The sequence below is a fragment of the Pseudorca crassidens genome, chromosome 15 (assembly GCF_039906515.1).
Source record: "Pseudorca crassidens isolate mPseCra1 chromosome 15, mPseCra1.hap1, whole genome shotgun sequence".
Lineage (NCBI taxonomy): Eukaryota > Metazoa > Chordata > Mammalia > Artiodactyla > Delphinidae > Pseudorca > Pseudorca crassidens.
In genome coordinates, this window is record NC_090310.1 from 29,180,747 (window position 1) to 29,206,125 (window position 25,379).

Sequence of the window (25,379 nt, forward strand, 5' to 3'; positions counted from 1 at the left end):
AAGCAGAAAAGGGGAAAAAGAAAAGAAAAGGGGAAGCAAAGACAGACAGGCAGGGGCCAGTAACAAAGGTCTTGTGGACCATGATAATGGGTTTAGGTTTTGTTCTGTATTTGAATACTAGTAGTTGGAACCGTTGGACATCCCTGGTGGTACAGTGGTTAAGAATCCACCTGCCCATGCAGGGGACACGGGTTCAAGCCCTGGTCCGGGAAGATCCCACACTGCGGAGCAACTAAGCCCGTGTGCCACAACTACTGAGCCTGTGCTCTAGATCTGCAAGCCACAACTACTGAGCCCGCGTGCTGCAACTACTGAAGGCTGTGAGCCTAGAGCCCATGCTCTGCAACAAGAGAAGCCACTGCAATGAGAAGCCAACGCACCGCAATGAAGAGTAGCCCCCGCTCACCGCAACTAGAGAAAGCCTGCGCACAGGAATGAAGACCCAAGGCAGCCAAAAATTAATTAGTTAATTAATTATTTTTTTAAAAAAACACATAAAAAAAATAGGTGGAATGGTGACCCCGACTGGAGATCGTGCCCCTCAAGGGTTGTTAGGACTACCACACGGGCTCCTGCCTCACCCCAGGCCCGGAGATCAAACCAGTCAGTCGACTCTCCATGGACACACAGTAATACAGCTGACTTCCCAAACTCTGCCACTGCTATTTTTTCTGGAAGAGGTCTTGAGAAAGGATAGCTCACGCATCCTTCCCACCAGACCAGAGGCCATCTCGAAGCGTCATTCAGATGGCTAGAGACCCCACCGACCCTAGGCCCTCAAACATTGCTCTTGACACCTGTGTCTATCAAAACACCCTGCTCTTCGTTTAGCAGCAGGTCTAGTTTCAGCTCTTCTCTAACACCAGAATTGGGAAGTCAGGCTTGCTTTCCTCCTTTTTCCAAGTACTGCACCCAACAACTCTACTTGCCCTTGGGCAACGCCAACTGGAAACTCGACAAGGTTTTCCCCCCTGAAGTGCTTTTGCTATTCTTTCTGATCATAAAAGTAATTCATGTGATAGAACTATCATATAACCCAGCATTTCTGGGTATATACACAAAAGAATTGAAAACAGGGTCTTGAAGAGATATTTGTATGCTTATGTTCACAGCAGCATTATTCTCAGTAGCTAAAATGTGGAAGCAACCCAAGTGTACACCGACAGATGAATGGATAAGCAAAATATGTATGCATATACATACAATAGATATGATTCAGCCTTAAAAAGGAAGAAAACTCTGCAATATGCTACAACACAGATGAGCCTTAAGGACCTTATGCTAAGTGAAACACACCAGACACAAAGAGATAAATACCACATGATTCCACTTACATGAGGTACTAAGAGCAATCAAAATCATAGAGAGAGAAAGTAGAATGGTGGCTGTCAGGGGGAGGGGAGGGGAGAGAATGGCGGTTAGGGTTTAATAGCTACACATCTGCAGTTTAACAAGATGAAAAGAGTCATGGGGACGGATGGTGGGGATGCTGCACAGCAATGTGAAGGTATTTAATACCACCAAACTGTACACTTAAAAATGGTTAAGATGGCAAACTTTATGTTACGTGTATTTTACCACAATTTTAAAAAAAAAGAGTAATTCATGTGAAAAAATACAATAATAACAAGTCAGGGGGAAATAAACAAAGAAAATAAAAATCTCCATCATCTCACTACTGATAATTGTTAGCGCAGTGATTCTCACGCTTTCACAGGCACACGAATCTCCAAGCAGGTTCTAATTCAGAAGGGCTGGGTGGGGCCTGGGATTCGGTATCTCTCACAAGGTCCCAGATGATGCTGATGCTGCTGGTGCCTGACCCACCGTGAAGAGCAAGGATACAGCAGCTACCCCTAGTGCTATGCATGATGATCCCAGATCTCTGTGATGGAATTGTTCCACTGCTTTTTCTAGAAAGGTCAGCAGCCTCCTCTGCCTCACCCTGCAAAGCCTCTCCACCGTGGGAAGAAAGCCTGTTCTCTAGAGAGAAACAGCCTGAGGTGGTGCAGGTCTCGGCCCACCACACACCCACCCTCGCTGACGCGATCTCTCCCCAGACAAGAAGTGCACCTGGGGCTTCCCTGGTGGCGCAGCGGTTAAGAATCCGCCTGCCAATGCAGGGGACACGGGTTCGAGCCCTGGTCCGGGAAGATCCCACACGCTGCAGAGCAGCTAGGCCCGGGCACTACAACTACTGAGCCTGCTCTCTAGGGCCCGCAAGCCACAGCTACTGAGCCCATGCACCACAACTACTTAAGCCTGCTCGCCTAGAGCCCGTGCTCCACAACAAGAGAAGCCGCAGTGAGAAGCCCGTCGACACAACTAGAGAAAGCCCGCATGCAGCAACGAAGACCCAACGCAGCCAAAAATAAATAAGTAAAATAAATAAAATTTTAAAAAAAAAGAAATATTCCAATGAATGAAACATACGAAATGTCAGTAATAAGCAAGACACATTCCTTTGGGGAAACTTAAAAAAAAAAAAAAGAAGTGCACTTGAAAAAGACAGTCCTGACCCCTTGAAAAGGCACCTGTGGCCATCCCAGGCCTGAACGGGGATGAAGAGAAGGGGGTCTTGTAGGGCAGAGGGAGTACGGGTGGCCTTGGGAGCATTCACCAACGGCAGGAGGTGCCCAGGAGGCCCATGGCCCTGAGGAACAGTGGAAGGAGTGCTAGTGGGAAGTCACAAGGCATCAGGAGTTCTCATCCCGGCCGGGCTGCTTGCTGGACACGTGACACGGACAGTCACTTCCCTTCTCGGGGCACTGGTTTCTGCATGAGATCACACCCTCCTAGCTCTGCAGTCTGCGAGTGTAGGGTGTCTGTGGAGACAGGTAGGCAGAGCAATCGATGCTAGCGGGCTCTTTCCTACCTTCTCCCAGGGACCAAGAGGAGAATACAGGACCCCTCCCAGGGCAAGAAGAATCTTCCAGCCTCAATGGCTGCAACCACTCAAGAGGAGTAGGGAGCCAGTGCCCACCTACTGAGCCTCAACTGTGGGCTAAGCCATTAACTGACTGGCATCTAATCCTTGACAAAGAAGGAAAGGTGGCTCCACTCAACAGAGCACTGGGGCTGAGAGGAAAAGACCTTCACCCATGGAAGTGCTTAAGGAAGGATTCAATTTCAAGTCCACTGGCTCAGCCATCTGTGAAATCCTGCTCACCCTCAACCCCTGTAACAAACCTGCAGTGACAGCCCCACTGCCAGTTCAGGAATGATTTCTCTATGAAACCCCAGCCTTTCTGCTTCCTCCCTTCTGTCAGGATAGCCCTGAGTCAACACTATCAACCAGATGAGCCAGAATAGGCTTCTTTTTTTTTTTTAATTGGAGTATAGTTGATTTACAATATTGTGTTAGTTTCAGGTATACAGCAAAGTGATTCACAGAACAGGCTCCATCAAAATGAAAATAGAGCACCATCAAAATGAAAACAGAAAGGCACCCCGGGGAATACACTCAGGGTCCACAAACCTGTCAGAGAAATGCAGTGATCTCCTGAGGCTCTAACTTAGAAATCACCTGCGTTTGAAAGTCAGTCACCTGGTTCAGGTGCATCGCTGTTGTCTTTCATGTTTAGAATCCTTAAGATCCTACACTATTTTTTCCCACAAATCTCTAGCCTTCAGTGACCTCCTGGGGAGAGAGAGCAGGGACTCAGAGTAGGACAGGGCAGGTTTGAATCCTACATCATCAGCTATGTGACCAAGGACAAGTTACTTAACCCCTCTGCACCTCCTACAGCTTTTTTTTTTTTTTTTTTTGCTGCATTGGGTATTTGTTGCTGTGCGTGGGCTTTCTCTAGTTGCGGCGCGCAGGCTTCTCATTGCGGCGGCTTCTCTTGTTGCGGAGCATGGGCTCCCGGCACATGGGCTTCAGTAGTTGTGGCTCGTGGGCCCTAGAGGGCAGGCTCAGTAGTTGTGGCGCACAGTGTGGGTTCAAACCCATGTCCCCTGCATTGGCAGATGGATTCTTAACCACTGCACCACCAGGGAAGTCCCCTCCTACAGCTATTAATGAGTGAATGGATACCATGCACCTAGAACAGTGCCTGGTATACACCAAACACTTTATACATATTAAATATTATTGCTGTTGCTGTGGGCAATCCTATACGTCTGGCTCTAACAAGTCCTTTCATCAGGCTTCCTTCTCTCCAGAGCACAGGCAAAGCAATCCAATTCTGGCCTCTGTGTTCACTGCCCTGGGGGAGTATAAAGGTGAAAAAGCTTCTCTGCCATGTGGGGAGGGGAAAACCAGCAAGAAGCCCCCAAGGCACTCTACATATATCCTTCTCCAATCCCTGTCACAACCCAGGAGGTCAAGGAAATCATGGCGCCCATCCACAGAGGGAGTTAGGTCACTTGGGCAAGGCTGCACACACACACACAACGGTATTTCCCTGCCTCTCTATGCAGTGGCAGAGGGAAAGTCATTTCTCTGCTCGAAGGCCAATCCTTGCAGTGCACTCAGCGGGCATAATGGAGAAAAGAAAAAGATGGTAAGGTTCTTTGGGTGCCCACTGCAGGCCAGGAATTCTGCCCGAGGTCAGGCAGCAAAGCAGTGCTGAGACCCTGATCTGCCTGACCTCTTCCACAGCACACTGCTGGCCTTCTGGGGGCCAGGGAAGCCTGACTGAAAAAGCGGGAACTTGAACTGCGCTTAAAAAACAGGAAGAACTAGAATACAGAATAGGTAAACCCATAAAGATAGAACGCTACTACTTAATAGGTACAGGGTGTCCTCTGGGGGTGACGAGAGTGCTTTGTAACTAGATAGACATGGTGGTTGCACATTACAAATGTACTAAATTGCCACTGAACTGTTCACTTTTAAATGGTTAATTGTTTTTATAACTGTTAAATTTCTAACTTAACAGTTGTTCATTGTTCTAATTGTATTAAAAGCATACATGGTTTCACATTATCTGAAATTCACCTCCGTAAGAAAATACTTTATGGAAAGGACTGCAACAGGTAGATTAGAGCACATTCTAAGCCAAAGAAGCCACCACAGCAGAGTCCCCTAGGGGTGGGACAAGACTTCAGATAGTGCCCAGACCCCCACTGAAACACAGGGAAGAAAAGCCAAGCTCACTTCTCTCTCATGTTTCTGATTACACTGACGGGAGTGTCTGTTTGAGGCTAGTAAGTCCTTAACTTCTGCATCACTCAGGCTCCTAACAGGAAACAGCAGGCACTCTCAAATAAGGAGACTTCAAGGAGGTTTACTTAAAAGGGGCCCTACAGAGAAGTGGTGGCGAGAAGCGATTCTCAACCAGGATTTCATGTCCCCGCCCCCGCAAAAAAAAAGGGCATTTGGCAATGTCTAGAGACATTTTTGGCACAACTAGGGGGCTGCTCCTGGCATCTACTACAGTGTACAGGACAGCCCCACGTGACAATCATTCAGCCCGAATGTCAACAGTGCCACAACTGGGAAATTCTGCCCTAACTTAAGTTTGATTGTCCCATGTCACAGATAATGAAACTGAGGCTCCGAGAAGTTAAAAAACTTAAACCTCTACTTGTGCTCTGAACCCCATGTCCTCTCACCTGCTCAAGGACATACTCCAGCAACGGTCCCTCTTTTTCCCACATCGTCAATTCTTTCTTATCATCTAGGCAATCCCTACAGCATACGGGGATGTCATAATACCTCCCCCAAGTTTAATAAAAGCCGTGCCTTGCTCCCACGTGCCGCTCCAGCCTCCAGTTCATTTCTCTGCTGCCCTGTCCAGCACAGCTCTTCCTTCACGAGAGCGGCCAGGCCCTCTGTGAGGGCCACCCCTTCCACAATGGCTGTTCCCAGCTCTGGCCAAAGGCCCTTTTGTTCCCATCTCCTCCTGCACCGAATTATCTACACAGGGGCCATAACATCTGGAACACAACAAATGACTTACTGACATTATATAACAAACACATGATACATTCAATGATATTATATGATTTGTTCAATGCACCCTGCAAAACTGCAATTAACGTGGCATTTCTATGGAGCCCTGTAAGCATGTGGAGCATTGTCTCAGATGATTTGTGTTTCTGGTTCCCCTCCTCACAGAAGGAACTCGACAACTGTTGGATCAAGACTCCGGGGTTCGGTTCTGCAGTCCCTCAAGCGGCTGCTTTAAATGGAGAGGACCAGAATGCCCTCGTGCATGCAATGCATATTGCATGAGTGAAGCACTAGTTTTGTCTGCATTAGCACATGAACAGATAAAATGGACAATCATTCACCCCCAAAGTCAGGGCACTGGGTCCCAGCATTGTGGGGTAAAGTGGCACAGCTGGAGGAGGACAAAAGGACAGACTTTCCTTCACCACACAATGGAAAGAGGCAGACTCTGCTTGGAGGCAGATGGGCTCGGGCCATCCAAGTGGACTTGTGATGCCTAAAAACAAAGACTGGGTCAACAGTGGACTCATAAATGGGCAAAGAATTCCCTCTAGAGCAGAGGTCGGCAAATATTTTCTGTAAAGAGCAAAATGGTAAATATTTTTGGCTTTTCAAGCCAGATGGTCCCTGTCACAGCTACTCAATCAGAGTGCAAAAGCAGCCAGAGACAACAGCAAGAATGGGTGTGGCTGGGTTCCAATAAAGCTTTATTTACAAAACAGGTGGCCAGCCCAGTTTGCCAATCCTTGCTGCAGAAAATAAAAAGAATAACTGCAGTGTGCAAATACTTTGAAGAGAAAGTGTATCTTCCCTCATGGTTGGAGAAATGCAAATTATAAGCTTACCAAATCAACCACCACATGTTACCACTGTATAACTACTAAGTTCACCAAGAAACATTTAAACTGAAATTCCTCATTGCTGGCAAAGCTCCGGGGAAACACAACGGTCAGAATGGCCATCATCAAAAAGTCTACAAATAACAAATGCTGGAGAGGGTGTGAAGAAAAAGGAACCCTCTTGCACTGTCAGTGGGAATGTAAATTGATACAGACACTATGGAGAACAGTATGGAGGGTCCCTAAAAAACTAAAAATGGAGTTGCCATATGATCCAGCAAGCCCACTCCCAGGCACATATTTGGAGAAAACTCTAATCCGAAAAGATACATGCACCCCATGTTCACAGTAGCACTATTTACAACAGCCAAGACATGCAAGCAGCCTAAATGTCCATCGACAGATGAATGAATAAAGAAGATGTGGCGCATATACACAATGGAATACAACTCAGCCATAAAGAAGAATGAAATATTGGCATTTGCAGCAACATGGATAAATTTAGAGATTATCATACTAAGTGAAATAAATCAGACAGAGAAAGACAAATATCATATGTTATCACTTATATGTGGAATCTAAAAACAAAATTATACAAATGAACTTATTTACAAAACAGAACCAGAGCAAGTTGTTGAACTTCTCCGACTCTTAATTCCCTCATCAGAAAATGGAAGTGAAAGTGAGTGCTGCTTTTATACAACAGGGATGAGTAGTTGGGATGGAGGCTACATGGCCCACAAAGCAGAAAATATTTACTATCTGGCCCTTTACAGAAAACGCTTGCCAACTCCATCCTAGAACATCATAAACGGAATTTACTTTCTTTTCCTACAATGGGAGAAAGGTTAAATAACTGCAGCGTGTCAATTTACTGGAATGTTACGCAGCATTTTTAAATAATTGTGAAGAGAAGGAACATGGGTAAATGCTATAATAAGTGAAAACACTAATTCAAATGTAGGCTCAATGCAATTAGGTGAAATGCATATGCTTTGAACATAGAAGTGAATACCTAAAAATTTGAATATTTAATATGTTAGGTATATTTATAGGTATATTGTTTTCACAATAGTCTTTAATGTCATTTGGGGGTTTTGCTTTTTTTTTTTTTAAGGTGGAGGAGGAAAGAGCAGATTCCAAACTATGCAGTCACAGGCAAGGAAAAATGGGGTGCCAGTGGGCAAGTTTCCCCCCTCGTGGGAAGCCGGGGAGCACAGGCCTCTGAGGGCTTCTGGATGGGTGAGCAGAAATCAGGGCTGGGAAAGGGTCCTCACTCCCCCTGGAGGCCTCAGGCTGCTCCTCCCACAGCCTTTCCCACCTCAGCAAAAGGCATCCTCACCTGTCCAGCTGCTCAGGAGTCACCCTCGCCTCCCTCGGGTCTCTGCTGAGACATCACCTTCCCTGCAAGGTCTTCCTTGACAACCCCCCACCAAATGACAAGAGCCCTCCCTCCCCCTTCAGTTCATCCTCCATCCAGACAACAAGTGAGACAGACGCCACCCTCCCCCTTCACTTCATCCTCCATCCAGACAACAAGTGGGACAGACGCCACCCTTGGGCTCTGGACTGGGCATATGATCCAGGCATGGGCAGCCAGAGCCACGGTGATGAGCTGGTTCCAGGATGGCCGCGAGGCCAGCCAGACCACTATGAGTCAGCCCCAGGACTTCTGCCGGAGCAACTGGAAAAGGCCTGCCCACTTGGGTGTTGCTACATTGTAGGATGTGACCCAAGAGCTGCTAGTGGCCGTCTTGCCTCCATGGAGGGGAGGCTGCCTGAGGGTGAAGCCAACAGAGAGGAAAGTATTGAGAGTTGCGAGCCGGACAGAAAGGTGGTCCTGATGACTCTCTGAGCACCAGCTGAGGCTGAAGCCAGGCTATCCCTAGACCTTTCCAGCACAAGATGCTTTAAACTCCTATTGTGCTGGAATCAGCTTCCACCACATGTAATTGAAAAAAGAGTCCTGGGGAATTCCCTGGCGATCCAGTCGTTAAGACTCGGTGCTTTCACTGCTGGGGCCCGGGTTTGATCCCTGGTCGGGAAACTAAGGTCCCACAAGCTGCGTGGCACGGCCGGGTGTGTGGGAGGAAGAGTCCTGGTTAACGTACCCATTACTATAACATTTTGGGTACATTCTTTCAATTCCCTTCAATAAACACTGACAGTACAGCCCTCTGCTAAGAAGATGCACCCAACTGTCATCCAACAAATGACTGCTGAATGTTGAACCCTGAATTTCTGGCCAGGCTCTGCTACCACAGCCTCACTCTCACTGGCAGCATTTTTTGTGTTGGGTCTTCGTTGCTTCGCGCGCGAGGGCTTTCTCTAGTTGCAGCAAGCAGGGGCTACTCTTCACTGCAGTGCGCAGGCTTCTCAATGCAGTGGCTTCTCTTGTTGCGGAGCATGGGCTCTAGGCACGCGGGCTTCAGTAGCTGTGGCATGCAGGCTCAGTAGCTGTGGTGCACGGGCTTAGTTGCTCCGCGGCATGTGGGATCTTCCCGGACCAGGGATCGGACCAGGGATCGAACCCGTGTCCCCTGTATTGGCAGGCGGGTTCTTAACGACTGTGCCACCAGGGAAGCCCCTCACTGGTAGCGTTTTAAACAGGTGCAATTGCTTTGGCGGAAAGAGCAATCAAGAACCATCAACACTTTCATGTTAACACTACTTCAGGGAAATCATCCCAAAGACATCATCAAAAGGAAGAAAAACTACCTTGAACAAAAATGTTCACTGCAATTAAAAAAAAAAAAATGTTCACTGCATCATTATGTATAATAGGAACAAAAAGGAAAAAAAGGGGGGGATAAGTTTCCACAAGTAAAGTCAGTAATTTAAAAGTTATGCCATATGTGTAATGATGGATTACTGATGGATTATGAAGTCCATAAAAGTGATCAATATGAAGACCATGTAGCAATGTGATAAAGTTTTATCCAGAAATGTTAAGGGTAAAAGCAAAATGTGAATTTACATGATGGTGATAAAACTACTTCAGCCTATGTCAACATTTCTCAAGCTTTTTCTCATTCTCCGTCAGGATGCTTTTTAGACATTTTTTCCTTAATCACCCCCGCCATGAAATTTTAATACCACAGATATATCATACATCATGCATATCTGTGCTTCAGACACAAGAATAGATATTTCTCCCCCACAGGGGTGATATCACCCCGTTGAGAATGCATGGCCTGTGTGCAGGCAAGACGGTAGCAGGACGGGAGGTGCTTTATCTGGGATTATGTTCACATTGCCAGAATTTAGAGAATTTAGTTCCAAAACTTAAGACCTCTGAGCATCTGACTTCCTGTTGGTCACCCAGGCAGAGCCATGCAACCGGGAAGTGGGAGAGTGGAGATCAGTGGGACTGAGTCCACTGCCCCTGGCTCACAAGAGAGGCGGGCAGTCAAATGTTTGCTGACAGTGGAACAGTTTCTTCTTACAATCTGCCGTAACAGATCAGCCCAGTGCCTTCATTGGGGGGGAAAATGGTGATATCATCACTTTTTCTGCTTTGAATGACCACAGCTATTCTTTTTTCCGTTCACTCATTTCAGCTGATTCTTTTTTAACCATTTTCTAAATTGAAGTATAGTTAATTTACGGCATTGTGTTTCAGGTGTACAGCAAAGTGATTTGGCGTATATATATATATATATATATATATATATATATATATATTCTTTTTCAGATTCTTTTCCATTATAGGTTATTATAAGATATTGAATATACTTCTCTGTGCTATGCAGTAGGTCCTTGTTGTTTACCTGTTTTATGTATAGTAGTGTATATGTTATTCCCAAACTCCTAATTTATCTCCCCCTCCACCATCAGCTGATCCTTCTTTACTCCAAATACAAGCCACTGCTGGAGATGACGCAGTCAATGCCGAAGAGAAAATCATGACCTTCAACATTCCAGAAGAATATGAAAAAAGCTGCCAAAATGAACCTAAACATCAGACAAGACACAGCAGTAAATTACCCACTAAGCCCCCAACTCTGGTGTTTCAGGCCCTTACAGCTTGTCTGCTTCACTCATTATTTGACCTCTCTGGGTCTGGCTTTCCCCAGGCCTTGAAATGGGGGTTTCAGGGTCTTTCTAACTTGAGAAGGATTCGTGACAGAGTAATTATTGATGGAAATGAGCATCAAGTAGCTTCAACTGTAAAGTCTTACCAAAGACAGTGCCTGAGAATCATAATGACTTTCTGACTCTACAAGTCCTATTTTCCCCAGTAAGAGCAAAAGCATTATCTGAAAATCAGAATTCCTTAGCTAGTGGAGGCTGATCATCAAGTATTCCCACCTACTAGATTCTTTAAAGAGAAACAAGTAAATCATCACACTATCACACTGAAACAACCACCCGCATCCGGCAGGTATCCGTCCTCCTAGCAATTTGTTTACTTCTACACACATTCATGAATCCATAAACATTGTTTTATGTGCATGTTTTGATGTGCATCAAGGTATATATTTTAAATATAATTCTGTACCTTGCTTATTTTTAGAGAACATGAATGTTGAGATATAGCCACAGTGATGTGTATAAATCTAATTTATTCCTTTTAACATCTTTGAGGTTTTCCATCATGTGACCATACCGCATATATTTGTCCACTCCCCTATTAACGGTCATCTTAGTTGTTCCTGGCCCCATGATGCCCATTTATCTTGTGCATGCATTACCTAACCACTCCACTTCCTGGTTATTTGCACTTAATGTATTTGGCCTTGTACCCATCTGACCTCTGCCTCCACTCCAATATTTTCAGCTGCAAGACACAAGACTCTAATTGCCAATTTATAGGCTATGCGAGAAACTGAGAAACATGTCAAAGTACACCAAAAGGATTCCATCAGCAAAATCCCACAAAGAAACCTAACAGGATAAACTGTTTCCTTCAAAAAAAAATGGGAAGGGGGCAAAAAAAACGAGGGAGATGAAAGGGGAACCCATAGTTTAAAAAAAGACTTTGTGCTTCAAAGGATACCATCAAGAAAGTGAAAAACAACCCACAGAACAGGAGAAAATTTTTTGTAAAGATATCTGATAAGGGACTTGTAGCCAGAAATTATATAGCATTCTTACAGCTCAACAATAAAAACAACCCAATTTAAAAAAAAAATGGACAAAGAAACTGAACAGACATTTCTCCAGATAAAATATACAGATGGCCAACAAGCACATGAAAAAATGCTCAATATTATTACTCATTAGGGAAATGCAAATCAAAGCCACAAAGAGATACCACTTTACACTCACTAGAATGGTTATTATCAAAAAGACTATTGGTGAGGACGGGAAGAAACCAGAACCTTTTTACAGTACTGTAAATGATGCAGGAATGCAAAATGATGCAGCTGCTTTGGAAAACAGTCTGACAGTTCTTCAAACACACTCAGCAATTCTGCTCTTAGATATCTATCCAAGAGAAATGAAAACATATTATCCACACAAAAACTTGTACATGAATGTTCACAGCAGCATTATTCATGATAGCCAAAAAGTGGAAGCAAGTCAATGTCTGTCAAATGATGAATGGATAAACAAAATGTGGAATGTCCATACAACAGAATATTATTCAGTCACAAAAAGGAATGAAGTACAGATATATGTTACAACATGATGAATCTTAAAAACATGATACTTAGTGAAAAGAGACACAAAAGGTCACATATTGTATGATTTGATTTATATGAAATATCCGGAATAGGCAAATCCATAGAGAGAGAAAGTAGATTAGTAGTTGCCTGGGGCTGAAGGAACAGAAAATGAAGAACAGCTATTAATGGGTATGAAGTTTCTTTTTTTGGAGTAATGAAAATGTTCTAAAATTTATTATGGTGATGTTTGTACAATTCTGTAAATATGTTAAACATTAAAAAAAAAACTTAAAAAGAGAGAAAGAGACCTAAAAAAATTAAAAGACAAACCAATTTGCATTGTTTAAACCATATTTAGACCCTGACTTTTAAAAATACACTATAGGGAATTCCCTGGCAGTCCAGTTGTTAGGACTCAGCGCTTTCACTGCCAGGGCCTGGGTCCAATCCCTGGTCGGGGAACTAAGATCCTGCAAGCCACGCAGCGTGGCCAAAAACAAAATACACTATAAAATAAAATTATAAGGCAATCATGGAAATTTAACATTGAATATCTGATATTAATGAATTACTGCTCATTTCCTATAGGTATAATGGAATTGAGTTATGCTTTTTTAAAAAGGAGTCCCTATATCTCAGAGAGAAATATTTTTTAAAAACTTTACAGATGAAATGATATAGGACTTCCCTGGTGGCACAGTGGTTAAGAATCCACCTGCCAATGCAGGGGACATGGGTTCAATCCCTGGTCTGGGGAGATCCCACATGCCACAGAGCAACTAAGCCCATGCACCACAAGTACTGAGCCTGAGCTCTAGGGCCCGCAAGCCACAACTACTGAGCCCATGCGCCACAACTACTGAAGCCCGTGTGCCCTAGAACCCGTGCACCACAACTACTGACCCCACGCACAACTACTGAAGTCTGCGTGCTGCAACTACTGAGCCCATGTGCTGCAACTACTGAAGCCTGAGGGCCTAGAGCCCGTGCTCCACAAGAGAAGCCACCGCAACGAGAAGCCCGCGAACCGCAACGAAAAGTAGCCCCCGCTCACCGCAACTAAAGCCCGCTCACCGCAACTACAGCCCGCGCACAGCAACGAAGACCCAACGCAGCCAAAAAAAAAAGAAGAAGAAATGATAGGATTTGCTGGGTGTCTAGGATTTGCTTCAAAATAAACTGGGGAGAGAGGTAGGAAGTAGACAGGTATATGGGTGAAGTGTCATGAGTTGGTAATTGTTCATTAAACTATTCTCTCCACTTTTCTTTTTTGCTTGAAATTCTCTTTAAAAAAAAAAAGCAAAAGAGAGTAAATATTTCCATGCCACATTATTTTATGTGCCAATTATTAATCCCATAGATGGAAAATACCTTGGACTTCCCCTTCCAATCCTCAGCAACCACTTTTTCTGCCTCAATTACAATCTTTCCAAAAGAAGTCTTTCATCCTTCATGGTTTTTCCTAAAAGAGCCATGTGTTGGTTTCCTTCTGTAATTTGTTTAACCTTAGACCTAATGAGTTTTTTAACTGAATTTTAAAACTTCCTTAGTTTTGATATTAAGTTGCTCCTTAAAGTATACATTGGTCCGTCTCCCTTGGCTTGTCAATTTCACTTGCTCCCAATGAAGACAGTAGAGAGAATGGTCCAGAACTGTGAGCTCAAGGCAGACTCCACGGTCACATTAAAAAGAAGAGTTTCTCAGGGCGTTCTTACCCCAGCCCTTGTCCCAGAGCTGGGCCAGAAAACAACCCCACTGAACCCCACAGGGGTCCTTACAGAAACAACAATAGCAGCTCTCAAGTTCCTGACTACATACCATGTAAGGAGCACAGTACCAATCGCTTTACGTGAGTAACGTTAGTCATTGCAACAAGCCTAGGATACAGGTACTATTATTTATCCTCATTTTGCTGAGACTTCAGAACGGCAGAGCAACTTGCTCTAAATCACACAGGTTTATGTGGAAGAGCAAGTATTTGAACCCAAACTGTCTGCCCCCAAGGTCTGCACTTATTCCAGGCTGTATTACCTCCTGGGTGGAAACGAGTTCATTGCATCTTTGTTGTGGTATCACTAATGTTCAAGGACCAGAAACTCTAGTGAGGCCAAAAATCATCTGACAACAGAAGCTGGACCATCTCCCAGGAAAACCCCCCTCCCCAGCTCCCGCATCAGGACCATCAATTTCACAAATCTTGCTCATGAATAGCAAAACAAAAGGCACCTAAGTTATGGAAAGTGATCCACAGAGTTAACTTAGAAGTTAAAGATGAAGAGAGACACATGGCCTTCACCTTGCCCTTCCTCAACCTCCAGAAATGCCTGAGTCCAAGGCCAAGGCCAGCTGGGCTGGTTGCAAGGATTCTGTAGAGGCTATTCCACAGTGAGGGGAAAACAGGCAGAAGGAGGGTAGGCGGGTCTTCCTAAGTAAATCCAGATCCCAGTCAGGGCAGCTGCGAGGCTTCCCTGAGTCACTCCCATCTCTACATACTACACCCAGGAATGACTTAGCACCAAAACACCAACGGACCTCATGAGTGGAAAGGGCTGAGAACACGCATCCAAGTCTAGGGACTAAACTTCAGAAACACTGAAGGCAAACTGTCCACACATAACTCAAGTCTCCCACCAAAACCACCCCACTCCCCAGTGGGAGGGACAGGGTCAGACTGGGAAGGGCAGAGGTCCCCAAATGAGCTCAGCATTGGACAAGAGGGGAAGGGCTGCCGGGCAGGACTAGGGAGACCTCAAATGAGCTAGGAAAAGAAATGGAAGGAGCTGGAGTATGAAAAAATAACCAAAATACAAGAAGCAGAACCAGAGAGGGAAAATGAGGAGAACCAAGCGTCCTCTGAAACCGAGAGCTAGCGGGGGACACAAGGCTCAGGGGGCAGCAAACTAAGAATGAGACACTCTTTGCCTGTGTGTAGATCGGAGTGACTGGGACCAGGGGCCTGGGTAGTGGGAATGACTGGGGAGCAGGGGGATCAGTAACTGGAACTGGGACTCAGGGAGTCTAGGAGTTAGGAGGGACTGAGACACAGGAGGTCTGAGAACTGGGGGTCGGTAACTGGACTGGGGGGTCGGAGGACTGGGAGGGACTGGGGGATCTGGGGGACAGGTGTCCAGGAGCTGGTTGTAAGTGATGGACAGGAGTCAAGGGACTAGGAGTGCCTGGACCGGGGACGCCAGAAAAGTGCAGGTGACCAGAAGCCAGGAACTGGGCGTACATGGGGGTCAGGAAACTGGGAGCGATGGGACGGGGTCCGCGAGCGAGCGGGACGCGGGGACTCGGGGGCCGGAGTGTGCAGCTGGTGCGGCGGGAGCCGGGGCGGCTTGGGCGGGTGACAGCGGCCAGGCCTCCACTCACCGCTCATGGTGCCGCTCCCCGGGCCGGTGCCTGCCGTGCCGCCGCCACTGCCGCCACTGCCGCTGCCGCCCTCCAGACAGGCCAGGAGACGGCGCGCCCCGCCCTGCCTGCCGCCCCGCCCCGGAAGTACAGCCCAGCCGGCGCGGCCCCGCCCCCGACCCGGAACGTAAACACCCGTGCCGGGCGGCAGAGTTGGGGCGATGCTACACGAGTCGAGGCTGCTGCGCGCCCGAGGCAGACCGGAGACCCCCGCAGCGACGCCTCGCGATCCGCAAGGCGGGGACCGGACGGGACGCCTCCCCGCCATCCTGGGCTCACACCTCTGTCGGGGAGCCAGACGGGACGGTGGCCACGAGAAATGAGACAACGCGGTTCCAGAGAGCGCTAGAAGCGGAACGGGGAAATTTTAAAAGAGGAATGAGCCAAAGCGTGGGGACAGGGGAAGTGGGCGGTCCCGGGGGGCCACTCTCTGGAGACGACTTTAGAGACCAGAGACCTGGATGGTAAGAGGGAGACGGCCCGGGAAGATCGACGGGAAGGGTGTTCCAGAAGGAGGGGTTGACTGGAGTGAAAGGGTGAGCGAGAAAAGGGTGTGAGAGAGGAGATTGAAGAGGTAGGTGGAGGGCCCTGCAGACCATGGTGAATGGGTTGGACTTCCTGCCTAACTCTAAGGAGATAAGGGAATGCGAAATCTTTACAGAATTTAAGTAGGGGAGTGATGCAATGTGAATTTTAAGGTGATTCCTCTTCCTGGGTTGAGAATGATTTGTAGTGGGGCAGGGTGGAGAAGGGTCAGCTGGTTAGGTGGCCACTGCAATTGTCCGGCAAGAGATACTAGTGCCTGGGGCTAGGGTGGTGGCAGTGGTGTGAACGTAGATGGGTCGTGTTTGAAAGGTCAGGTTACCGCCCCGTTTTACAGATAAGGGAAAGGGGACTCAGAAAGGTTAAAGGAGTGTTTTCCCAACTTGTTTTGCCCACAACCCAGAGTAAAAGAAAATGCATTTTACACCACAACCCAGTACACAAATACATACATTTAAGAAGCTGTTGAACAAAACAATTCTGTAGGTAATGTATTCTCTTCGCCTTTTCTTTTTTTCAATGCTGACTGAGACGATTGATCCACTCCTAACTCTTGATCCACAAAACACTGAATTGAGGCCCCCACGGGGAAATGGAGCCAGAATTCCAGCCGAGTTCTGCGTGACCCACATCCCCATGGTCTTCCTACTACATTGCCTCTCAACACATACTCTCTGGCCCCTAGAAATTTACCTTTTGGATTCAGCAGAAATCAAGAGATCTTTGGAGAAGGATGCTCTGCAGCATTATTTATAATAGAGTAAAAATGAAAAGCACCAAAGCCAGGTTACAGAAGAATAGCTAAGCAAATCATGGCCCACCTCACAAAGAATCTCATAGTTTAAAGTGCTAATTATAAAGGTTATGGAAATGCGAGGAAAGGCCAGTGATAATAGAATAAGTTTAAAAAAACCCCATGCAGGGAACTTCCCCGTGGTCCAGTGGTTAAGCCTACATGCTTCCACTGCAGAGAGCATGGGTTTGATCCCTGGTCAGGGAACTGGTAAGATCCCACATGCCACACGGTTTGGCAAAAAAAAAAAAAAAACAAAGCCCCATGCAAAATGGTCTGTACACCATGATTACAATTGTGTCAAAGTCAAAATACAGCCATGTGCAGGGACTATGATAGAATGTAAAAATGAAAATACTTGTGTGTTTGGTTGGGGGGGGTTGTTTTCCCCATTTTCAAAATTGTACTTTGTAGTTTTTGCTAATTTGTTATTCTAGTTAAAGAGTCAGTGTGTCTGAATCCCTCCTCTCCCCCGCAGAAAGCCTAGTTTAGGTCTGTCTGCCTCTGTAACTTTTGGTGAGACATCACATACTTGCTTCATGGAATTGTCATGAGGATACGTGTTATACCTTCTCCTAGCGCCCTGTACCCTTTCTTCATGGCACTTGAGATGGGATAGGTTATTGAACTTGCAGAGGGTGCTTTACATTTTCCACCACCAGCCACCCTCCTTTAAGTATTGTAATTCCTTCCTCCCGAGATTTAGCCTGGTACTGGAGGACCAAGAATCAAAAGCCTAAGGTCAGCAGCTCTTCTGGGCTTTTGAAAAAATCTAAACTCATTGAGAGGGGTGAGGGGAGAAGGAAGAAGGCTTGTGAGAAACTAGGAGGAATATTCCCAGGCCATATAACAGAAAAGGAGTGTGTGCCTGCCCTCAAAGAGACTAGACCTCAAAGCACTAATAAAAACCATGATGGCAACGTAACTAACACAAAGTACTTAACATGAACCAGAAACTTTTCATGGGAATAAATAAATAATAAATGTATGTGTGTGTATATTTTCATTTAATCCTTAAAACAACGTTATAAATAGATACTATAATTATCCCCATTTTACAGATGGGGAAACTGAGGCATAGAGTGGTTAAGTAACTCTCACAGTTACCCAATGTCTATAACTTCCTAGTAATAGAGTCTGGAGTCAAACTCCAAGAGCCAGTGCCTTCACCACTATACTGCGTTGTCTCCTATGGCCCTCAAAGGCCTGGAATGGAGCCGTAATGGGCCCTGAGTGGGTAAAAAGTTCCCACCAAGTTTCTCCATACCCCAAACCTGACACAAAAGCCACAAAGCCCCAAGACCTTGAGGGTCTCTGCTGTGGTGCCAGTGGGCATCTTAACAATGATCAAAGTCAACACATTACCAGAGGGCACTGCCTATTGCACAGCCTTTTCCATAGCAGCTCAGGACCTTTGCACAACCCAAGGAAGGCAGCCCTCTCCCAATAATGACTAAGATTGTAGCCCAAAGAGATGAGGAAACTCAGAAATGGAATTAAATTGATGTGAAGAGAAAAAAGGGAATAGATCAGAATGTCTGGGTTTAAATCTGGCCCTGCCATTTACCGGCTATGTGATCTTGCTCTGATTCAGTTTCTGTCATCATCTGTAACATGCAGGTAACAATGATCCACCTACCTTGTGGTTTGTTGTATATATTAAATGAGTTAGTACAGGTGAAACACTTGGAACGACCCCTAGCACATTAGTAAGGGTAAATAAGTGCTAGCTATCCTTATTACCTGCGTGTAGATGCAAGAACGATACCTAGTACCCATTTATCACAGTTTGCAACTACACGTTTATTTATATGATTGTAATAATGCCTGATGCCTCCATGAAGCTGAAAGCTCACAAGGTCAGGAACTGGCCATGCACTGCACACTGAATTAGTGTGGCTGGCTCTAGGCTTCTCCTGTAGATAGAAAGTACATAGGATAACCTTGCTTTCCTTTAACAATAAAAAGAAATCCAGTCTGTCGTGAAATGTATGTGTACACGTATAGGAGAGAAGTGGTCTAGCCACAGAAACGTGACTATGGAATCCACACATTGCAGTGCTTTTTTTTTTTCAGTGAGTCAATTTAATCATGAAACCAAGGAAGTTTCCACAGCTAAGCTCCCAACAGTAAGGTAGAAAAATATATCTAACAAAGATTTTCCAGAATTAGAGAACAAAAAGCCATATCATCCACTGATAAGTACAATCATCCTAAACAGATCCGACACATCATCCTTTTCTTCTGACAAAAGGTTTTCCAAGTAGCTCTATACCATTGAAATGGTTAATTAGCTGGGAAAACTGATTTCTCCATCCCCGTGACACTCGAGGCAGCTAGCAGGCTGTTGCAGTAGTCGTTTGTTTTTGTGGTGACAAGAATGGTTGCACCTTCCTCCATGGCTGGGAGTGGAAAGAAATGGTCAGAGTCGACCTTTGGTTTGCTCCTGACACAGTCTTCACACGTACATTCTTCCACTGTGTACCCGAGGCCTCTCGAAAGAAGAGTTTCCGCACCAGTCCTGCCATCGTCGCTCTCATACAGGTCTGCGTTCGCATCCTTCTGGAGAGCCGGTCCTGATTATGCAGAAACAGAACTGTTAACCTAAACTTTTCAGGGCGCATGGTTGTGCCAGACTTAACAGCACACATCTGGGATCAAAGCAACGTGAGATGTGTCTCTTTCCACAGAACCAATAAGTGGGTCCTACGCTAGAAGTCATGAACTGACAGACCGTGGGCCACATTGGGTTCAAAGACATGCTTGGTTTAGGGCGTACAGTGTTTTTAAGTGTTTGCTTGTCTGTTTTACATTGGCCCACATTTGAAAAGCAAGAGACTTTACATACAAATCTAGACAACTGGCCTCTTTTTTTTTTTTTTAAGAAAACAAAATGTGGCCACTAGGAGCCAACATTCCTACACGGAAACAATTGGGAGTCGATAGCACCTGTCTCCTTCAAGCAGGGCATGGGCTCCCCTATCGCCGAAGCCTCAAGCAGCCCACTACGTTCATTTCTCACACACTTGGCCCTTGGATGCATTAAGGTACTGAGCCTTTTTACACATGTGAAATGACAAATTACCATATGTTACAGCACACCAAAATCAGTCTTGGGTGACACTTTAGAATTCACAGTAAAGATGCTTCTCTTGCAGAGCATTTTGTGGCAGATTACTTTTTTTTTTAAATGAATCTGTCATGATCACAGAAGGAAGGAGTCTCCACTACATCCCCATATGTGTCTATGAAGGCACGTTTACTACTTCCTCAACCTTCTGCAGTGTAACTCCATCTTCCAAAACGTCACACTAAAGTCACTCCCCACCTGTCTCTCAGACCCCAGGCAAAAAATGAGAAATGAGTCAATCATATGGAAGAGCCATCTCCCTCCCTTTACTGCACTAGAAAGCAAATAAGGTGGATGCTTTACAGATTATGCATGGAAAATACACGCATAAAGAAATAGGGCAATGGCTGCAAAGTGTTCGGGAATTAGATCATGGGCAAAGGTGCTGAAATATTTTTATCTTACAAAGCCTTTAAGTAGAACATCCACTTCTCTGGGACTGGTTCTCTACTGCTTAATAAAGATAAAAATCTTTGAGATGATTGTTTACATAATCCAGGAGCAACTGGTATTCATTTCTAGCATTTTTCGCAGTAAAATGTTCACTCAAGCAAACAACACTTATATTTGTATGAAAATATGGCCACGGATCTTGCCAAATATACTTTTCCCAATAGTACCAAACCTGGCTAGCTGTTTCTGATAGCATGACGTTTAATCAATGTGCTAACTTTGTCAAAGAGATGGATGTTTCCCAAGGAATCCTCAGTACTTCAAAAGAGTAATCAGAAAAAATGTTGGGGAAGGCTGACATTGTAGGACATCAGCAAAGAAGGTGTAAAAATCGAAAAGAAAGCGCGCTTCTTCCAAGAGTTCATTTAACCTGTCATCTAACACACTCAGAAGGGCCCTTACCGGATGAGATACTCAACATGAAAAAAGAAAAGGAACTGAAATTCACCATAGCCACCTCTTGGAAACAGATTTCAAAGATCAACCATCAAACCAACCTGTGTTTTTAAATTCGTCCTTTAATGGCTCGGAGCTCATCTTCCTGAGCAAGAACATCAACACGAAAACTGTCAAAGAAACGATCAAGCTGAGGCCCAAACAGGTCCAGAGAATTGCATTTGTTCCTTTCACTGAATTAAAAGAATGTCAGAGAAATAATGAACTGATAACATCATAACCACATCAAGTAAAGATTATTTGCCGTCCAATTCCCCTCATTCCTCAGCACTGACTTTTAAATTCTAAACCATACTTAATTAGGAGAGCTGATAAAAAATCTCTGTTGTTAACATTGCAGAATAAAATTGAGTTCAGTTCTGAATAATTGTTCGTTCCTGTTGGCATTTAAATGATTGCCTAATTTTCTTCCTCTTTTTGATCCAGAAAATATCACCACCTTCCCCGTAATATTTCTTCTTTGAATAAAGTCAATACAGAGAGAAGACTTCACACCAATGAGGAATTGTTCGAGCAGTATTACTTACTTGTATTACAATAACGCTGACATATTAGAGGAGGGGTATTAGGGCATCGAAGGTGACACGGTTTGCAAGCATTCAGCAATCTGTCAAAATATTCATTTTGGAAGCACTGTTGAGCCATCTGGAACCGGATCGCAAAAAGAAACAAGGAAACCACAGAAAGAACAGCATGGGAGGACAAGTAAAATCTCGTCGAGAATTCCCCAGCAAATGTAATCACAGCTGCTAGAACGTCGAGGGAAAAAAAGAACTTCACATCAATGACTTGGTTCTTATGGGGGCTGACTCTTGGTACCATGGCTAAGGATTTGAATACCAACACTAATTCCAGTTTCTAAGTTTGAGGCCTGGGTGGGGTAAGAGATGGGGCATATGTAGCAAGGGCTATGGTTTATACCTGAAACAGAAACTGCTTATTTATAGAGGAAATTTCTCAGGCAGGTGACAGTTGCAGGATGTCAACAAGCCTGAGGCATCAAGCAGGAGGTTCAGTAACCATTTTGGGAGCATCTGTTTGTGAGCTGTGCTGTGTGATGGGCCCCAGGGAGAGAGATAAGACAAGGTCTGTGTCCCTTAAGAACTAAAAATCTAACAGAGGAGATAGAAATTCACTCGAATAACCACAAAGTGTAGTAGGAAGATAGAATATGAGAGGGAAGGAATACGAAGCATGCCTACCAGGTTTTAAACCTAGGAAGAGTCCCAGAATTCCGACAAATAGGAATTTCTAGGGTAAAAGTTAAATTGGCAAGAGGGTTGGGGGGAAGATAGGTTTGGGACATAATAATAATATATGAATATTAATATATTATTAATATCTATGTTCCATTGTTGAAATTTTAGAAAAAAAACAGTTGAGCATGTAGAAAAATTATCCACAATCATAGCATCCAGAAATAATCGCTGTTAGTATTTGGTGTATCACACAGAGTTCGCAAACAGGCCTGCCAGTGTGTTTTTTTTTTTAATTTTAATTTTACTTTATATTACAGTATAGTTGATTTACAATGTTGTGTTGGTTTCAGGTGTACAGCAAAGTGATTTAGTTATACATATACTTGTATCTATTCTTTTTCAGATTCTTTCCCCATAAATGTTATTAAGAGTATTGAGTAGCGTTCTCTGTGCTATTGCCAATGTGTTCTATTTGGCCAACTCCTGGGAGGATTTCTGTAGGTGGATGGAGGGATAGATAGACAGATAAATAGATAGATAGATAGGGAGGTGCATTTTCCTTTTTACATAAATGGAATCACATGCGTTTGTTTCTAACCATACTGAGAAATAAATCAAAATCTTACATTCCTCTAGGGTCCAGGCAGTGAGGTCAACGGGTGGGTGTGACACCCTGGGTGGGACAACCAGGAGCTGAAAGGGCTGGCCCAGCAGGTCCCACGCCCTCACGCTCCTGCCAAATGGTGACCTTTGGGAGACAGGAAAGGACACAGGAAAAGCATGATGAGAGATAGGTGAGGACAAAGATTACCCCTCCTATCAGCCAAGCAAGGAGAGCTTCAGGAAAGGATAGGAAGTAGGGTCAAATTCTGCAGAAAAGTCAGAGGTGGTGCACTAAGGAAGGGGGTCATTGGTGGCCTTTGAGTATGTCAGTGGGCATATTGTAGGTATTTAAGGAGTGGAGAGAAAGAGGAGGTAGCCAAGGTGGGCCACGCCTGGGAAGTCTGGTGGAAACCAGAACTGAGCTTCGATATCTCTTGGAAAAGAAAGCACTACTGTTTCTGACAGATGTACTGGCTCAGGTGCCTGCAGTCCCATGTAGAAGGACGTTCACTGCAGCATCATTTGTATTCACAAGATCCTGTCCATCAGCGGGGAATCCACTGTAAAATATGACACAGCCATCAAAAAGAATGAGACCAATGTGCTCTGATATGAACAATACATCACCAAGTGGAAGATTCAAGGTACTGAACAGTGTGTTTATAATCTTCTCTCCTGTGTTTACAAAATAAAATATGTAGGGTCTATATAGAGAGATATAAACATACTACGTCTGGAAAGATACTCAGGAGACTGATAATAATCACTGCCTCTGGCAAGAGACATAAAGTCCAGGGTGGAAGAAAATTTTAAAAACTTACTTTTCACTGAAAAATCTTTGGTACTGCTTGAATAACTTTTTTAATAATAATGATTATTTTTTTAATAAGAATCATGTTTTTAAAGGGTGGTGTCTTAGTCCATTCAGGCTGCTATACAAAATACCATAGACTGGGTGGCTTACAAACAATAAAAATATATTTCTCACAGTTCTGGAGGCTGGGAAGTCCAAGATCAAGGTGTCAGCAGGTTTGATGTCTGGTGAGAGCCCACAGAGAGCTAGCTGTCTTTTCACTATAAACTCTCATGGTGGAGGGGGCAGGAGATCTCCCTGGAGTCTCTTTTATAAGGACACTAATCCCATTCATGAGGGCTCCACCCTCATAACCTAATAATCTCCCAAAGACCTCCAAATGCCATCACACTGGGGATTAGGTTTCAACGTAAGAATTTGGGGTCGGGGGGCACAAACATTCAGTCTACAGCAACTGGGGAGCTTGGAGGAGGGAAAAAGCAGAGTGAAAGAAAAGTTTCCCAAAGATGAAGAGCATAGGCTAAGGGGGAAGAGTAAAGATTAAAGAAGTCAGAGAAACCAGTGATGGGCAAAGTCTGAGACAGTGTGAGGCCTGAAAGCCAGAGCACCAAGGAAGCCCTTCCCCGGCACCCTCACTGAGCCTTACGAGCAGTGAAGGCCTGCAGTGAAGGCCTGCCGAGGTTGCTCGTAATCCCTTGTAGGCCTCGGGCATCTTGAAGAAGCCCAGGAATGGCTCCATCCTCAGAGAGGTCGCCTGAGACATCTCCTGGCATGTTGCCAAGCCTCTCAGATGTGCTGGGTGGGCTTCCAGGGATCAGGCCGGGAGGCTTCATCTTGCCTCAGGCTCTCTCCCCACAAGCATCTCCTCTCCCCCAGTTGTTTCAAGCTTGAACCAGAGAGCACAGGCCTTGGAGCTGTACCACATCAATGGATGGGCGGCCCAGAGAGGATGGTGATGCCATCCTGCTGAGACTCCCCAGGGTAGCTCTGGTCCCTCCCCTTCCCCAGGTTTGCTGTTCAGCTTGTTCAGCTCTCTCTTTGATTCTGTGAGGAAAACCTGTGATCCTTCCAATAAAATCCCATTTTGGCTTAAGTTAGCCAGAGTCAGTTTGGGTTGGTTGCTAACAATCCAAAAATAAAAATAAAATCCTTAACCGTTTTATCCCATTCTTAACTAATTCCTCCACTCTTGCCTGAAATGTCGACAATAGACACTGATTGAGGGCCTTCCCCTTTGCTCCTCAGGATAGGGGTGACTGGTGAATTCTGGCATCTTAGGGTCAGCTGCTTCTCCTCCATGACAGGGAAGGAGGTGGGGAAACACAGACAGATAGAGATAAGTGTGCAAAAGGATTTGGGAGATGTCATACTAGTCAGGACTCTTTCCATAAGAAATGACATAAACACTGAAGTTCAAAAAGAATTTACTGGTATTATTGCTGAAAAGTCCAACGGTAAAATCAGCTTTAGTAGCTCGACTTTTGACCAAGTTTCTCTCTGTCACTTGCCTCAGCAATGCCATCTTCTGGGTCTTGGCTCCATTCCCAGGTATTTTCCTCATGGTCACAAGAGAGCTGCAGCACTTGCAGCCCTCACACACTAATTCCTTCTAAACTCTCCCTCATCA

The 25,379-nt window shown here is 45.1% G+C and overlaps 3 protein-coding genes across 6 annotated transcripts in view; 1 reads left to right on the forward strand and 2 right to left on the reverse strand.

Annotated features, from left to right (window-relative positions):
• The window catches only part of SNX29 (sorting nexin 29), a 552,359-nt gene extending 536,527 nt beyond the window's left edge, over positions 1-15,832 (reverse strand). For all 4 annotated transcript variants that reach the window (XM_067706614.1, XM_067706615.1, XM_067706616.1 and 1 more), the window contains exon 1: positions 15,723-15,832. In XM_067706614.1, the coding sequence (XP_067562715.1) occupies positions 15,723-15,729 (7 nt within the window). In that variant the 5' untranslated portion in view covers positions 15,730-15,832. The remainder of the gene's footprint in view (positions 1-15,722) is intronic.
• ZC3H7A (zinc finger CCCH-type containing 7A) overlaps positions 1-25,379 on the forward strand; it is a 236,266-nt gene that overhangs the window by 2,478 nt on the left and 208,409 nt on the right. The window lies entirely within an intron of this gene.
• On the reverse strand, positions 19,169-23,546 carry TNFRSF17 (TNF receptor superfamily member 17). The gene is made up of 3 exons (XM_067705118.1): positions 21,664-23,546; positions 21,178-21,309; positions 19,169-19,673 (listed from the first exon to the last, which is right to left on the reverse strand). The coding sequence occupies exons 1-3, from the start codon at positions 21,956-21,958 to the stop codon at positions 19,384-19,386; spliced, it is 717 nt and encodes a 238-aa protein (XP_067561219.1). The 5' UTR covers positions 21,959-23,546; the 3' UTR covers positions 19,169-19,383.